This window comes from Lithobates pipiens, unplaced genomic scaffold (assembly GCF_037356315.1).
Source record: "Lithobates pipiens isolate NorthernLeopardFrog02 unplaced genomic scaffold, aLitPip1_a1.2 Scaffold_27, whole genome shotgun sequence".
In the NCBI taxonomy this organism is placed as follows: Eukaryota; Metazoa; Chordata; class Amphibia; order Anura; family Ranidae; genus Lithobates; species Lithobates pipiens.
The window spans coordinates 2,068,899-2,086,746 of record NW_027507788.1 but is presented as its reverse complement, the minus strand read 5'-3'; the positions used below and the strand labels follow the sequence as shown (position 1 = coordinate 2,086,746).

Here is a 17,848-nt window from a genome sequence, read left to right as displayed (position 1 = left end):
TCTTGTCCTGTATGTCGGGTGTAATTCTCGGTATCTGATCTTATTCTGTATGTATGGACTCTGCACAGTACCACTTCTCTTGTCCTGTATGTCGGGTGTAATTCTCGGTATCTCTTCTTATTCTGTATGTATGGACTCTGCACAGTACTACTTCTCTTGTCCTGTATGTCGGGTGTAATTCTCGGTATCTCTTCTTATTCTGTATGTATGGACTCTGCACAGTACTACTTCTCTTGTCCTGTATGTCGGGTGTAATTCTCGGTATCTCTTCTTATTCTGTATGTATGGACTCTGCACAGTACTACTTCTCATGTCGGGTGTAATTCTCGGTATCTCTTCTTATTCTGTATGTATGGACTCTGCACAGTACTACTTCTCTTGTCCTGTATGTCGGGTGTAATTCTCGGTATCTCTTCTTATTCTGTATGTATGGACTCTGCACAGTACTACTTCTCATGTCGGGTGTAATTCTCGGTATCTCTTCTTATTCTGTATGTATGGACTCTGCACAGTACTACTTCTCTTGTCCTGTATGTCGGGTGTAATTCTCGGTATCTCTTCTTATTCTGTATGTATGGACTCTGCACAGTACCACTTCTCTTGTCCTGTATGTCGGGTGTAATTCTCGGTATCTCTTCTTATTCTGTATGTATGGACTCTGCACAGTACTACTTCTCATGTCGGGTGTAATTCTCGGTATCTGTATGTATGAACTCTCGGTAGGGGTCACCTGATTGGTCGGGTACAGGTCGTGCGGACGGCGGTGGCGCAGAGGACGCGGTGACTCATCACTCTCGGTGGATTGGTGGGGGAGGGATGAGTCGGCACTCTGCTGTTTATGTAGAATTGCAGTCACAGACTATAAATATCCGTCTATATCGGGAGCGGCGGGGGTGGGGATCAGGAATCCGCGCTCTCACGCTGTTTACAGATGGCGGCTCACAATTACCCTTAATGACATTTCACACCTTTCCAGGAAAAGGTCTCGGCAGAAGAAGTTCTGAACATTGGCGCCGGTTATAAAGGGAAATCACAGGATTTCGTGAGAACCCTTTGCTGGGGAAATCTCGTCTACAGGAGTGTTACTAGCAGGAAGTGCAGCGCAGTCCTGTGATTGGAGGAACGTGGAGCAGCAGAGGACAATGCACAGATCCTGAACTCACAACACATCTCTCACAACGATACAAGACACTATATAAAAACGTCAGTCCCCGCCCCTTCCCCGACCTACCTGTGACAGTCCCGGGGATGAAGCATGCCCAGGAGGTGTAGCAGCCAGATTGGGGTGCCCCTTGGTCAGGTCGTGTGCCGAATACGGCGAGGGGGCTGGAGGTCCCGGCTGCCTCGCTACTTGTGCCGCCACCTGCAGAGAACACAAACGACACCCGTGGGTGACCGACTCAGCCAATAACATGACGACATTCACCATTATTGATAAAGCTTGGCAAAAGACGTTCCCCTGGCTGCAGGAATCCCCACTTACCGATGACGTTTCGGGACTCTCGGGGGCGGGACTCTCTTCTTCAAGGTTTGGTAAATGACTGGTGATATCAGGGAAAGGGAGCATCCGGCTGGATCTGTCACCTGTATCTTTTATCCCGTCTCTATCATTTCACCCTGATTACCAGACATTGTCCAAGCATTAAAAAAAGGGGTCCAGTCCCCCGAAACACGTTGGCTGTGTCGGTTAACTAATAAAGCTTTAAAAGTGAGATGAAAGTTTGTACTATCTGCTCCTAACCAAACGCCCAGATCAGTTGAAAACAATGCAAGTAGTTTTGTTTTCTCATATTTTTGCTCGTTAGGAACAACGGATACAGCCAACGTGTTTCAGGGGACGGGACTCCCTTCTTCAAGGTTTGGCAAACGACTGGTGATATCAGGATAAAATGATAGAGAGAGCCAGGATTATAGCAAGGAAGGGAGCATCCGGCTGGATCTGTCATCTGTAGCTTTGATCCCGTCTCTCTCTATCATTTCACTGTGATCTATCACCAGAGATTGTCCAAGCACTGAAAAAAGGGGTCCAACCCCCTGAAACATGTTGGCTGTGTCGGTTAACTAATAAAGCTTTAAAGCGAGATGAAAGTTTGTACTATCTGCTCCTAACCAAACGCCCAGATCAGCTGGAAACAATGGAAGTAGTTTTGTTTTCTCATATTTTTGCTCGTTAGGAGCAAACGATACAGCCAACGCGTTTCAGGGGGCGGGACTCCCTTCTTCAAGGTTTGGAAAATGACTGGTGATATAATCAGGATGAAATAATACAGAACGCCAGGATCAAAGCTAGCAAGTTAGTGTCCGTCTGGCTCTGTTGCCTATAGATTGGATGCTGGCTCTCTCCATCATTTCACACTGATATATATCACCAGTCATTTACCAAACCTTAAAAAATGGGAGTCCTGCCCCCTGAAACACGTTGGCTGTGTCTGGTATTTTAACGAATAAAGCTTTAAAGCGAGATAAAAGTTTGTACTATCTGCTCCTAACCACATGCTCAAATCAACTGGAGAGAGAGTAGAGGTTAAATAAGACGTATACGTCTTCCAAGCCAACAGTTCAGATACAGGCAATGCGTTTCAGGGGACGGGACTCCCTTCTTCAAGGTTTGGCAAGTGACTGGTGATATAATCAGGATAAAATCATACAGAGAAACGGGATTAAAGCAAGGAAGGCAGCATCCAGATGGATCTGTCACCTGTAGCTTTGATCCTGGCTCTATCATTTCGCCCCAAAATATATCCCCAGACATTGTCACAGCATTGAAAAAAGGGGTCCAGTTCCCTGAAACATGTTGTCTGTGTCAGTTATTATAATAAAGCTTTAAAGATGAAAGTTTGTACTATCTGCTCCTAACCAAATGCCCAGAACAATGTGAGTAGTTTTGTTTTCTCATATTTTTGTTCGTTAGGAACAACAGGTACAATCAACGCGTTTCAGGGGGTGGGACTCCTTTCCTCAAGGTTTGGTAAATGACTGGGAATATAATCAGGATGAAATGATAAAGCTGGGATCAAATCTATAGGTGACAGAACCAGATGGACGCTCACTTGCTAGCTTTGATCTCAGCTCTATCATTTCACACTGATATATCACCAGTCATTTACCAAACCTTGAAAAAAAAAAAAAAGGGGTCCACCCCCCAAACACATTGGCTGCATCTGTTATTTTAACAAATAAAGCTTTAAAGCGAGATGAAAGGCTGTACTAGCTGCTGCTAAGCACATGCCCAGATCAGCTGGACCAATGTGAGTGGAGCGCTCAGTTTATGGTATAGACCCGGTTCTGGACTGGCGCCCCTCTGATCCCAACAGTCTAATTGCTCAATCAATGAGCATCATCTGGGTGTGACGTCAGCACAGCCCAGTATGAACTTCCATCTCATATAAAAGTTTTATTTGTTTAGAAACAAAACAGACACAGCCAACATGTTTCAGGGACAAGGACACCCTTCTTCAGGGCTCGGACGAGGACTGATGATACAATCAGGATGAAATGATACAGAGAGCCAGAATCAAAGCATGTTCTACAACAAGTGAACATCTGGATGGCTCTATTGCCTTTAGGACAAGCTAGCTTTGATCCCAGCTCTATCATTTCGCCCTAAAATATATCCCCAGACATTGTCCAAGCTGTGAAAAGGGGGGGTCCATCCCCTGAAACACATTGGCTGCGTCTGTTATTTTAACAAATAAAGTTTTAAAGCAAGATGAAACTTTATACTACGTGCTTCTAACACGCTAGGATCAGCTGGACCGATGCAAGTCCTTTTGTTTTCTCATATTTTTGTTAGGAACAGATACAGCCAACGCATTTCAGGGGGCGGGACTCCCTTCTTCAAGGTCTGGAAAATGACTGGTGATTTAATCAGGATGAAATGATAGAGAGAGCCGGATCAATGCTAGAAAGTGAGTGTCCATCTGGCTCTGTTGCCTATAGCTTTGATCCCGGCTCTCTCTATCATTTCACCCTCAAAACACTAGTCATTTACCAAACCTTGAAGAAGGGAGTCCCACCCCCTGAAACACATTGGCTGTGTCTGGTATTTTAACTAAGTTTTAAAGCGAGATGAAAGTTTGTCCTGGCTGCTGCTAAGCACATCCCCCGATCAGCTGGACCGAAGTGAGAAGAGGTTAAATAAGACGTATACATTCTCTGAGCCAATAGACCCGGTTCTGGACTGCTGCCCCTCTGATCACAACGGTCCAGTCGCTCAACCTGCATGTGAGGTCAGTATAACCAAGTACATACTTCCATCTCATATAAAAAGCTTTGTTAGGAACAACAGACACAGCCAACATGTTTCAGGGGATGGGACTCCCTTCATCAAGCTTAGAAAACGACTGGTGATATAATCAGGATGAAATGATACAGAAAGCCGGGATCAAAGCTAGCTTGTTCTGCTCTGTCGCCTGTAGCATTGATCCTGGCTCACTCTATCATTTCACCCCGATATATCTGCAGAAGCTGTGAAAAAGGGGGGGTCCAGTCCCCTGAAACATGTCGCTTTAAAGCAAGATGAAGGTTTGTACTATGTGCTCCTAACCAGACGCTCAGATCAGCCAGACCGATGTGAGTAGTTTTGTTTTCTCATGTTTTTTGCTCGTCAGGAACAACAGACACAGCCAACGTGTTTCAGGGGGTGGGACTCCCTTCTTCAAGGTTTGGAAAATGACTGGCGATAATAATTAGGATAAAATGATAGAGAGTCGGGATCAAAGTTAGCAAGTGAGCGTCTGGCTGGATCTGTCGCCTACAGCCTTGATCCCGACTCTCTGCATCATTTCACCACCGGACATTGTCCAAGCTGTGAAAAAGGGGGTCCAGCCCCCTGAAACGCATTGGCTGCGTCTGTTATTTTAACTAATAAAGCGAGATGAAAGTTTGTACTGGGCGCTCCCTAACCACACTCTCTCTTCATAGGACGACCAAAAAAACGAAACAAAAAAAACCAGCTCAGCAACGCGGCAGCAGAAGAACATTTGCTGACCGGCGTTTATTGTGCACTTTATACACGCAGAATCAACGCCGTCTGCACACGCCTCCAACATTTCCACCAATCAGAGAGAATACGGAAAAAAAAAAAAAAATGGAGACACTCAATTTTTATGGGTTTGTAAATTGGCCCCCCCCATCGACTTCTTATTAATACAAATCAGATGGAGAGGGAATATGGTGTGTGTGGGGTGGTGGTTTCCGGTACTCACCGTGCCGTAGACGGTAGGGAAGATTCGGTCATCGAGGCTCTGCGGCAAGGCTCCCCGGGACAGTCTGTAATGTCGGTGGTTAAGGAACGTTCATTGAATTGTGAGAAATGTGACATACAATCTGACTTTTACCGAACGACAAACTGCCGCTCAACGATGGACAAGAAGAGCTGGGGGAGGAGGCGCGCGGCCGGCCAGGACCCGGCAGGGGAGGAGGCGCGCGGCCGGCCAGGACCCGGCAGGGGAGGCACGCGACCGGCCAGGACCCGGCAGGGGAGGCACGCGACCGGCCAGGACCCGGCAGGGGAGGAGGCGCGCGGCCGGCCAGGCCCCGATCCTGGCAGGGATGGTGGCGCGTGCCCGTGACCCGGCAGGGAAGGAGGCGCACTCCCGCCCAGGACCTGGCAGGGGAGGCCCACGGCTGCCCAGGACCAGATACTGGCAGGTATAATGACGTGTGCTCGGCCGCGACCCGGCAGGGGTGGCGCATGTCTGCCCACCCACCCAGGACCTGGCAGGGGAGGCGCGCGCCCGACCAGGACCCGGCCGGGAAGACCTGCAGCTGCCCAGGACCAGATCCGGCAGGGATGGCGGCGAGTTCCCGCCCGTGACTTGGCAGGGGAGGCGCGCCTGCCCGCCCAGGACCTGGCAGGGGAGGCGCGCCTGCCCGCCCAGGACATGGCAGGAGAGGCGCGCCTGCCCGCCCAGGACTGGATCCGGTAGGAGAGGCATGCGTTCCCACCCACAACCTGGCAGGGGAGGTGCGCATGCCCGCCTGGGCCTGGATCTGGCAGGGAAGGAGGCACAGTCCCGCATAGGACCTGCCATACATACACAATATATATATAATTTTGTCACTTTACAGCTTCAAAATGGGCACAGTGAGCTGCCAGTCACACGAGTCTGAGGTGCCAGGGGCAGCGGGCAACGTAACCCAGGACAAGCCCTCAAAAAGGAGCAAATCCTGTTAGAACAATGGCAGAGTCATGTGCCAAACTGTGTGTGTGTGCCCAGCACATTGCCAGCTTTGCCTGCCCAGCCCTTCCAATGGACGAGGCTGGAAACCACTGGCAGAGGTCGCCTATTACGGCAGCAGAAAGGAAAAGCTACATTAATGCAGGTAGGTATAACCCATGGTCTCCCAGTCTTGGCAAGTGCAAATCATCGCCCAGCAGAGGAAGGCACATCATTTTCCTGCATAGGTAGGTTGGTACAAAATATTGGTAGGTAGGCGCAAACCATCAGCTCCCAGTACAAGATGCAAAATGTCGTCTGCCAGAAAACGATTGCCTTGAAATCCACTTCAAATCCTTCCCATGTACAGAGGTTGCTGTTCTGAAGCCGCTCGAGGACCCACCGCTACAGGGGAGCCACTCGGGGACCCCTCAAGTATAGGAGAGCGGCTCGGGGACCCACCGCTACAGGGGAGGCCGCTCGGGGGACCCACCGCTACAGGGGAGGCCGCTCGGGGGACCCACCGCTACAGGGGAGGCCGCTCGGGGGACCCACCGCTACACGGGAGGCCGCTCGGGGGACCCACCGCTACAGGGGAGGCCGCTCGGGGGACCCACCGCTACAGGGGAGGCCGCTCGGGGGAACCACCGCTACAGGGGAGCCACTCGGGGACCCCTCAAGTATAGGAGAGCGGCTCGGGGACCCACCGCTACAGGGGAGGCCGCTCGGGGGACCCACCGCTACAGGGGAGGCCGCTCGGGGGAACCACCGCTACAGGGGAGGCCGCTCGGGGGAACCACCGCTACAGGGGAGGCCGCTCGGGGGAACCACCGCTACAGGGGAGGCCGCTCGGGGGAACCACCGCTACAGGGGAGGCCGCTCGGGGGAACCACCGCTACAGGGGAGGCCGCTCGGGGGAACCACCCCTACAGGGGAGCCACTCGGGGACCCCTCAAGTATAGGAGAGCGGCTCGGGGACCCACCGCTACAGGGGAGGCCGCTCGGGGGAACCACCGCTACAGGGGAGGCCGCTCGGGGGAACCACCGCTACAGGGGAGGCCGCTCGGGGGAACCACCGCTACAGGGGAGGCCGCTCGGGGGAACCACCGCTACAGGGGAGGCCGCTCGGGGGAACCACCGCTACAGGGGAGGCCGCTCGGGGGAACCACCGCTACAGGGGAGGCCGCTCGGGGGAACCACCGCTACAGGGGAGGCCGCTCGGGGGAACCACCGCTACAGGGGAGGCCGCTCGGGGGAACCACCGCTACAGGGGAGGCCGCTCGGGGGAACCACCGCTACAGGGGAGGCCGCTCGGGGGAACCACCGCTACAGGGGAGGCCGCTCGGGGACCCACCGCTACAGGGGAGGCCGCTCGGGGACCCACCGCTACAGGGGAGGCCGCTCGGGGACCCACCGCTACAGGGGAGGCCGCTCGGGGACCCACCGCTACAGGGGAGGCCGCTCGGGGACCCACCGCTACAGGGGAGGCCGCTCGGGGACCCACCGCTACAGGGGAGGCCGCTCGGGGACCCACCGCTACAGGGGAGGCCGCTCGGGACACACCACTACAGGGAAGCCACTCGGGACACACCACTACATGGAAGCCACTCGGGACACACACCCTACAGGGGAGCCGCTCGGGACACACACACCCTACAGGGGAGCCGCTCGGGACCCACCACTACAGGGGTCCCCCCGGAACTAGATCTCTGAAATCTAGAAAGAAAGTCGGAGTAGGCCTTTAATAATGGAAATCCCGGACAGATCCAGAGACAATGCTGGAAAACCGGCGCTGTTGCTGGATATGGGGGGGGGAAGGGAAAGGTCGGGGTGTAACCATTAGAATACATAAAGAAAAACAGCAGTGGGTGGGAATGAGGAAACGTGCGCGGTGCAGAGAATGGCAGAGTCTGCCGGTGGCAGGGTCGGGGGCGGCACTTTCCGGTGAAGAGAGAAATGATCTTTTATTCCAGTCACGTGCCGGGAAGGACGCGCCGACTTCGTTCTCCTCCAGCTGCAGCTCAACAGCCAGAATGGTTTTGGCTGATCTCAGCAGGCTGAATACACTAAAGAGGAACAGAGGGACCTGTGAGGAGGAGGAGGAGGAGGAGGAGGAGGAGGAGGAGGAGCGGAGCATGATGGGAGATGCAGCACACTGCAGAATGCACGCACGCACGGCCGGCTCGTCCTGCCACAACACATCCACCGCCAACCACAACCAGTGTGGGGGGGGGGGGTCACCACACCGCCCGCCGGCAAAGGTCATTACACCAAATCTCACCTCAATCACTGAAATCCCATGGATTTACCCCCCATAAAGTCCTTTTATAAGAAATTTTCAGTCTGCCAAAAATCCCAGGTGATCCCGCCATGAAGATCCCTGTTCAGGCACTTCCTGTTTTAAGGTGACAACACTCTGTCCCTCTTTCCTCATTGTGTTCTTGGGTTGTCAACCCCGACACACAAATGGCCATTTCATCACACACTACAAAGATGTGGCCTACTGTTGTCACCATCAGGAAACCCGCCCCGAGTGAGCACATGGAAGTGGCTGCAAAGAGGCTGTAAAGCACTGAGATGGAACAAAGGAGGAAAATAAAAAATAACACACATGTGCACAGAGCAAACCATATCCCTGAGTTCCGGTCACATCTAATTAGTGATTAGTAGGGGGAGCTTACATCCCTGACTTTGGGGGTCTGTTAATAGTTGTACAGATGCTGTCTCTTCATGGCAGCCTTGTGTGTAGGGGGTGGTGGGCACCATACGGTCTGCAGACAGTTGTAAAGACCCCCTCATGTAGTGTGGGGGGGGGGGGGCTGGGGAAAGGGGTCTTCATGGGCTGTAGATACTTGGATAAGTGTACAGACCCTCCCTCATCATGGCAGCCTCATGTATGTAGGGGGTGGTGGGCACCATAGTGGAGTCTGATAGTTGTACAGACCCTCCCTCATCATGGCAGCCTCATGTATGTAGGGGGTGGTGGGCACCATAGTGGAGTCTGATAGTTGTACAGACCCTCCCTCATCATGGCAGCCTCATGTATGTAGGGGGTGGTGGGCACCATAGTGGAGTCTGATAGTTGTACAGACCCTCCCTCATCATGGCAGCCTCATGTATGTAGGGGGTGGTGGGCACCATAGTGGAGTCTGATAGTTGTACAGACCCTCCCTCATCATGGCAGCCTCATGTATGTAGGGGGTGGTGGGCACCATAGTGGAGTCTGAATAGTTGTACAGACCCTCTCTCATCATGGCAGCCTCATGTATGTAGGGGGTGGTGGGCACCATAGTAGAGTCTGATAGTTGTACAGACCCTCCCTCATCATGGCAGCCTCATGTATGTAGGGGGTGGTGGGCACCATAGTGGAGTCTGATAGTTGTACAGACCCTCCCTCATCATGGCAGCCTCATGTATGTAGGGGGTGGTGGGCACCATAGTGGAGTCTGATAGTTGTACAGACCCTCCCTCATCATGGCAGCCTCATGTATGTAGGGGGTGGTGGGCACCATAGTGGAGTCTGATAGTTGTACAGACCCTCCCTCATCATGGCAGCCTCATGTATGTAGGGGGTGGTGGGCACCATAGTGGAGTCTGATAGTTGTACAGACCCTCCCTCATCATGGCAGCCTCATGTATGTAGGGGGTGGTGGGCACCATAGTGGAGTCTGAATAGTTGTACAGACCCTCTCTCATCATGGCAGCCTCATGTATGTAGGGGGTGGTGGGCACCATAGTAGAGTCTGATAGTTGTACAGACCCTCTCTCATCATGGCAGCCTCATGTATGTAGGGGGTGGTGGGCACCATAGTGGAGTCTGAATAGTTGTACAGACCCTCTCTCATCATGGCAGCCTCATGTATGTAGGGGGTGGTGGGCACCATAGTAGAGTCTGATAGTTGTACAGACCCTCTCTCATCATGGCAGCCTCATGTATGTAGGGGGTGGTGGGCACCATAGTAGAGTCTGATAGTTGTACAGACCATTTCATCATGGCAGTCCTCTCGTGTATGTAGAAGGTGGTGTGCACCATAGTGGGGGCTGTGGATGGTTGTTCAGCCTCCCTAGTCATGGCAGCGCCCTCATGTATGTTGGGGTGGTGGGCACCATAGTGGAGTCTGTGGATAGTTGTACAGATCCTCCATGATGGCAGCCTTCACGTATGTTGGGGGTGGTAGGTGTCATGGGGGGGATGGGGGCTGTGGATAGTTGTACAGACTCACTCTCACCATGGCAGCACTTGTGTATGTAGGGGTTGGTGGGCACCATAGTAGAGGCTGTGGATGGTTTTACAGATCCTTTCATCATGCCAGTCCTCATGTATGTAGGGGGTGGTGGGCACCATAGTGGGGTCTGTGGGTTAATTGTTCTGACTCCTCGCAGGTATCCAATGTGGAGATCTCCAGGGATGGTGACCTCCAGACTACAGGTAGGAAGCATCTGGCCTCCAGGATTTACATTCAACATTCCATCCACCCACACTTCCTTCAACAGCAGAAAATAAACGGAAAAGCCTCCGGCCGCCTCGCCAAACTCCAGACGACAAAAATTTTCTGGTGGTGCCGTCATTCAGATTTGCATATATTGTCTGCAAGATGAACCGAGAATAAAATAACAGGCTGGACCAGATTTTCTAACAGTTCCGGCAATCCAAAACCATCAACCGGCAAGACTCATCATGCCGACCGCAATCTAAGACTAAAACGTGGCCCAGGGTACAAGGTTAACTCAAGGGGTGCAAGGTTAACTCAAGGGGTGCAAGGTTAACTCATCGAGGACAATCGGGGGAATCTACGACAAGGTTTGTCTGATACCAAAGAACCTAAAAACCTCCTAGAGCAGTAGTCAACAACTGTGGCTCGGGGGCTGGATGCAGCCCTTTTCTTGCCTTTATCCGGCCCTTGGGTCAAAATCCCCCCACTGATAGGAGACATTCTACCAACTGATGGTGCACCATTTCTCTCACCGACACCACCAACGGGGCGCTATTCCTCCGCCGGCACCAACAACGGGGCGCTATTCCTCCGCCGACACCAACAACGGGGCGCTATTCCTCCACCGACACCAACAACGGGGCGCTATTCCTCCACCGACACCAACAACGGGGCGCTATTCCTCCACCGACACCAACAACGGGGCGCTATTCCTCCACCGACACCAACAACGGGGCGCTATTCCTCCACCGACACCAACAACGGGGTGCTATTCCTCCACCGACACCAACAACGGGGCGCTATTCCTCCACCGACACCAACAACGGGGCGCTATTCCTCCACCGACACCAACAACGGGGCGCTATTCCTCCACCGACACCAACAACGGGGCGCTATTCCTCCACCGACACCAACAACGGGGTGCTATTCCTCCACCGACACCAACAACGGGGCGCTATTCCTCCACCGACACCAACAACGGGGCGCTATTCCTCCACCGACACCAACAACGGGGCGCTATTCCTCCACCGACACCAACAACGGGGCGCTATTCCTCCACGACACCAACAACGGGGCGCTATTCCTCCACCGACACCAACAACGGAGCGTTATTCCTCCACCGACACCAAGTGGGGGGGGATGTTTATTCCCACTGATGCCGGGACATTTCCTACTCTCGATGGCCACAATCTGGCTCCCCTAAAGTCCGATGGACAATAAATAGGCCCTTTGTTTAGAAAGTTTGGAGACCTCCCGTCCTGGGAGGTCTTCACATCTCATGTAATATGACAATATTTTCATGTCGGGGTATTCCAAGGAAAAGGACGATTCCAATAAATATTGTAATGTGAGATTCGTGAGCCCTGAAGAACGAAAGCTCCAATCCCCTCTCTCCAATGACACTCCACCATTGCCAAAACATCCCTGGTGTCTCCAGCACCTAATATCATCTAAGGGGTTCAGATGGCCGGACACCAGAAGCCACCAATAACCCAAAAGATATAAAACTCTAATAATCAAGGGTCTGTCCGTCCAATCAGCTGCCGCTTCTACAAAAGGCTGTAAAAGTAAGGCCTCGGGTAAACGGATGTTTAGGAGCAGTTGGGCAGTTTTTTTTAGCTGCCCCTGAACTCTCCTCTATGTTATCTTATCAGTAGATGTACACGGGGCTGTTCACAGTTGTTTTTAGGCAGTTGAGTTTAGAAGCCTTTTTTGGAACGCAAAAAAAATAAAATACAATACAAACTCTTCTAGACGCAAACGCAGCATGTAACCGCGGCTAAACTGACGTTTTTAGACGCCGGTTTCTAGCTATCAGGTTTAATTGTTCAGGAGAGGTTGAACCACGTCCCGTGGACGTGAAGACTTAGCCCTTGTACACACGGGTCGGAGATTCTGACAACCAAATCTGTTGGAGTAATTCCGATGGATTAATTCCGGAAGAGGTCCGGAAGTGATGTTGCATACACACGGTCGGACTAAGTTGTCGGAAAATCCGATTGTACATAACGTGAGGACGTTATTTCCTTAGACGGGACTACGTTCAGGCTAGTAGCCAATAGCTTTGGTGTAGGAATTTGATCTGAGCATGTGTGGCACTTTGTCCGTCGGAGTAGGCTACACATGATCGGAGTATGTCCAATCGGAGCATTTTGTCTGAAAATGTTACCGGCAAGTTGGAAAACTTGGTCCATCGGATATTCTGAAGGGAAACAGTCCGATGGAGACCACACACAGTCGGAATATCCGACAAAACAGTCCGATAGAAAACATTCCGTCGGAATCTCCGACCGTGTGTACAAGGGCTAAGACTTGAGCTGTAACCATTGGGGTGCTCAGACACCCTGCCACCGCTGAAAGGACCCAACCATCCCACGATTGTTGGGGCGCAGACAAGGAACAGAGCCCTTCATATAAAAAAGGCTGATAGAGCCCCGAGAGCAAATATCAAAAACAAGGATAGTCACATAGAAAATATGAAAACAGGTCAAATCAAACCAACAAAACAATGTGACCGCGGGGAAAAACAAAACAAAAAAAAAAAAACAACAACATGTTTTAAGGAATGAAAAACCAAAGATGGAACAAACAAACATCTGTTGTGATGCTTCTCAAGAAGAGACGTACACAAGTCACAGACTGGAATAAAGATTGAGCAACCTCTAGAGAAGAGTAAACAAACCATCACATGGCCGTCTAATCTCATCTACAGGAACAAGGTTGTGCAACCTTTATATCGATTCCCCTGGGGGGTATTAAATAACCACATTCACCTGCAAGCATCGCGGTCTATACCTGCAAAGTAACGTCATCTACAGCAGGTCATAATGATACTTCTGTACGGTGGAGTCTCTCATACCTGGATGTAAATTCCAGACTTTCCCATCAGATTGCCCAAAGTTCTTCCTTCCAAGTATTTTCTGGTTGAAAAGTCTCAGTATTGTTTACGTTTGGTTCAGATATAAACAGAAAAAATAACAGATGAAGAATGCTGAAGGCCCATACAGACGGAACACCATCTCCTAAGACCTAGAAGGATGGAGGTAAGCAGGGTTCCAAAATCCTGAAGAAGATCAGAGAGGTTTAGGCCAGAAAGAGATCACCAATTTCTATCAGAAGATCTCATCAATCATCAATCTCTCTTTTACAGGTACAGAAGGCCTGTTTGTTTGAGCACTTATGAGTATCGGAGCTTACAACTTAGAAAGTTCACACATAGTGGCAGAAATGAAGGCCATTAAAACAAATGCCAAGTTCGTGGGATCATAGATAATGGTGCAAGTCTGTGTTTGGATCCGGAAAGTCTCGGGAGTAGAGTCAGGGACGCGGGGGGAAGGTCTCGGGAGTAGAGTCGGGGACGCGGGGGGGGGGGGGGGAAGTCTCGGGAGTAGAGTCGGGGACGCGGGGGGGGGGGGGAGTCTCGGGAGTAGAGTCGGGGACGCGGGGGGGAAGTCTCGGGAGTAGAGTCGGGGACGCGGGGGGGGAAGTCTCGGGAGTAGAGTCGGGGACGCGGGGGGGGGGAGTCTCGGGAGTAGAGTCGGGGACGCGGGGGGGGGGGGAGTCTCGGGAGTAGAGTCGGGGACGCGGGGGGGAAGTCTCGGGAGTAGAGTCGGGGACGCGGGGGGAAGTCTCGGGAGTAGAGTCGGGGACGCGCGGGGGGGGGGGGGGGGGGGAAGTCTCGAGAGTAGAGTCGGGGACGCGGGGGGGGGGGAGTCTCGGGAGTAGAGTCGGGGACGCGGGGGGAAGTCTCAGGAGTAGAGTCGGGGACGCGGGGGGAAGTCTCGGGAGTAGAGTCGGGGACGCGGGGGGAAGTCTCGGGAGTAGAGTCGGGGACGCGGGGGGGAAGTCTCGGGAGTAGAGTCGGGGACGCGCAGGGGGGGGGGGGGGGGAGTCTCGGAGTAGAGTCGGGGACGCGGGGGCGGGGGGGGGGGAAGTCTCGGGAGTAGAGTCGGGACGCGGGGGGGAAGTCTCGGGAGTAGAGTCAGGGACGCGGGGGGGAAGTCTCGGGAGTAGAGTCAGGACGCGGGGGGAAGTCTCGGGAGTAGAGTCAGGGACGGGGGGGAAGTCTCGGGAGTAGAGTCAGGGACGCGGGGGGAAGTCTCGGGAGTAGAGTCAGGGACGCGGGGGGGAAGTCTCGGGAGTAGAGTCAGGGACGCGGGGGGGAAGTCTCGGGAGTAGAGTCAGGGACGCGGGGGGGAAGTCTCGGGAGTAGAGTCAGGGACGCGGGGGGGAAGTCTCGGGAGTAGAGTCAGGGACGCGGGGGGAAGTCTCGGGAGTAGAGTCGGGGACGCGGGGGAGAAGTCTCGGGAGTAGAGTCAGGGACGCGGGGGAAGTCTCGGGAGTAGAGTCAGGGACGCGGGGGAAGTCTCGGGAGTAGAGTCAGGGACGCAGGGGAAAGTCAGGGACGCGGGGGAAGTCTCGGGAGTAGAGTCAGGGACGCGGGGGGGAAGTCTCGGGAGTAGAGTCAGGGACGCGGGGGGGAAGTCTCGGGAGTAGAGTCAGGGACGCGGGGGGGAAGTCTCGGGAGTAGAGTCAGGGACGCGGGGGGGGAAGTCTCGGGAGTAGAGTCAGGGACGCGGGGGGGAAGTCTCGGGAGTAGAGTCAGGGACGCGGGGGAAGTCTCGGGGAGTAGAGTCAGGGACGCGGGGGAAGTCTCGGGGAGTAGAGTCAGGGACGCAGGGGAAAGTCAGGGACGCGGGGAAGTCTCGGGAGTAGAGTCAGGGACGCGGGGGGGGGGGGGGGAGGTCTCGGGAGTAGAGTCGGGGACGCGGGGGGGGGGGGGAAGTCTCGGGAGTAGAGTCGGGGACGCGGGGGGGGAAGTCTCGGGAGTAGAGTCGGGGACGCGGGGGGGGGAAGTCTCGGGAGTAGAGTCGGGGACGCGGGGGGGGAAGTCTCAGGAGTAGAGTCGGGGACGCGCGGGGGGGGGGGGGGGGGGGGGAAGTCTCGGGAGTAGAGTCGGGGACGCGGGAGGGGGAAGTCTCAGGAGTAGAGTCGGGGACGCGGGGGAAGTCTCGGCAGTAGAGTCAGGGACGCGGGGGGAGTCTTGATGTAGAGTCAGGGATCCAGGAAGACTTGAAGTAGAGTCAGGGATCTACGATGTTTATGGGGAGTAGAGTCAGAATCTGAGATGTCTTGGGAGTAGAGCCAGGATCCGGGAAGACTTGGTGCGTAGAGCCAGGATCCAGGAAGACTTGGGAAGTAGAATCAGGGATGTACGATGTCTTGGGGAGTAGAGTCAGAATCTGAGATGTCTTGGGGAGCAGAGCCAGGAACCGGGATGTCTTGGGGAGCAGAGCCAGGAACCGGGACGTCTTGGGGAGCAGAGCCAGGAACCGGGACGTCTTGGGGAGCAGAGCCAGGATCCTGAAGACACCAACATACTAAAAGATCTGGGAGCAGTAACAAGCTCTTGAAGACTCACTTGGGAGCAGTGTCGGGATCATGAAGTCTTTGAGGCACTGAAAGACCGGAAAGCTCTTGTGATCAGCTCTGGGACCGGGTAGGTCTTGGCAGCCGTGAAGGATCAGAGAGCTCTATAGAGCAGTGTTGGGATCCTGTAAATCCTGGTAGTAGTGAAGGATACGAAGTCTCAGAAGTCAGGATCTAATATAGAACTGAGCACGGCTCTGTGCCTGGTGAAGAATAACAGACCAGCACCAATCACAGCTCTCTATAACCACGCTGACTACAGAGAGATATATAATCCAGACACAGGATGGGTAACTTGAGGTCAGAACATGCCGCCTTGTCAGGTGCCTCAAATCCACATAGCAACACACAGGCTGCCCTGTGATTGGTCACACATAATAAACATTGCACAAGACAACCTTCGCCCAGCTAGACGGTACAGCAGGCTGCATGTAGGAAGATGGACCCCGGTGCTGATGAGGTCTGGGTGATGCCGGTACTCAGGGAAATGGATTGTACAGATTACACTCGGTAATAAATGGCGGGATTGTCTGTCAGGCTGCAGATCCTGGCACAAGAACGGCTAACAATGGAAGCGAGGGGAACAATAAGACCCCACTGGCAGGGCTGACATACCAGCCTCTCAATGGGGCTTTGTTCTCCACTCAAACATCCATTTATATGCAGTGCCTGAGCCGGGCCGCAACACCATCAGGATGGGCAGAAGATCCAGCAGGAGATGCCATGAATGGCAGGTTACCCATCATCACCCAGCCCAGCTACAGACCGGCATACAACCACCACAACACCGTGTCCCTGAATGCTCCAACTCCCAGCTGAATCATCTCTACCCCTCCCCCTCACACATCAAACATCCTGTTCTTTGCTGGTACAATACACAATCATTACTTCCCTGCGTGAATGCTACGCCGTCAGAACACGCAGTTCCCAGCTCCAGGAAGGTCTGATAGCACAACGCGGGCCAATCAGACTCCAAAGAAGGAGGGGGCCATGTCTATCAGAGGTTCATCAGATACCGGAAAAAAGGGGACCATCAGACCCCAGAAAAAAAAAGGGGGGGGGGCAATGTTTAGCAGGGCAATAACTTCTCTGAAGGATGTGGAAACCTTGCAAGAAAATCTGAACAAATGAATAGGGGGGGGGAGGGGCAACTACATGGCTAATGAGGTTCAATGTAGAAAAATGTAAAAATAATGCATTTGGGTGGCAAAAATCTGAATGCAATCTATAGACCGGGGGGGGGACACCAGACACCAGAGAAAGGGGACCATGTCCACCAGACACCAGAGAAAGGGGACCATGTCCACCAGACACCAGAGAAAGGGGAGCAGGTCCACCAGACACCAGAGAAAGGGGAGCAGGTCCACCAGACACCAGAGAAAGGGGAGCAGGTCCACCAGACACCAGAGAAAGGGGAGCAGGTCCACCAGACACCAGAGAAAGGGGAGCAGGTCCACCAGACACCAGAGAAAGGGGAGCAGGTCCACCAGACACCAGAGAAAGGGGAGCAGGTCCACCAGACACCAGAGAAAGGGGACCAGGTCCACCAGACACCAGAGAAAGGGGAGCAGGTCCACCAGACACCAGAGAAAGGGGAGCAGGTCCACCAGACACCAGAGAAAGGGGAGCAGGTCCACCAGACACCAGAGAAAGGGGAGCAGGTCCACCAGACACCAGAGAAAGGAGACCATGTCCACCAGACACCAGAGAAAGGGGACCATGTCCACCAGACACCAGAGAAAGGGGACCATGTCCACCAGACACCAGAGAAAGGGGAGCAGGTTCCCCAGACACCAGAGAAAGGGGAGCAGGTCCACCAGAGAA

General features: G+C 53.6%; 1 protein-coding gene across 13 annotated transcripts in view; it reads right to left on the bottom strand.

Moving 5' to 3' along the window:
- Window positions 1-17,848, bottom strand: part of LOC143933041 (eukaryotic translation initiation factor 4 gamma 3-like) — an 82,015-nt gene that overhangs the window by 32,597 nt on the left and 31,570 nt on the right. For 11 of the 13 annotated variants that reach the window (XM_077455978.1, XM_077455982.1, XM_077455987.1 and 8 more), the window contains exons 2-3: window positions 5,208-5,271; window positions 1,232-1,363 (exon numbers count right to left, since the gene is read on the bottom strand). In XM_077455978.1, coding sequence (XP_077312104.1) covers window positions 1,232-1,363; window positions 5,208-5,271 — 196 coding nt within the window. Of the gene's footprint in view, window positions 1-1,231; window positions 1,364-5,207; window positions 5,272-13,429; window positions 13,955-17,848 lie in introns of those variants that run through there. The other 2 variants (XM_077455990.1, XM_077455991.1) reach the window with 2 other exon arrangements.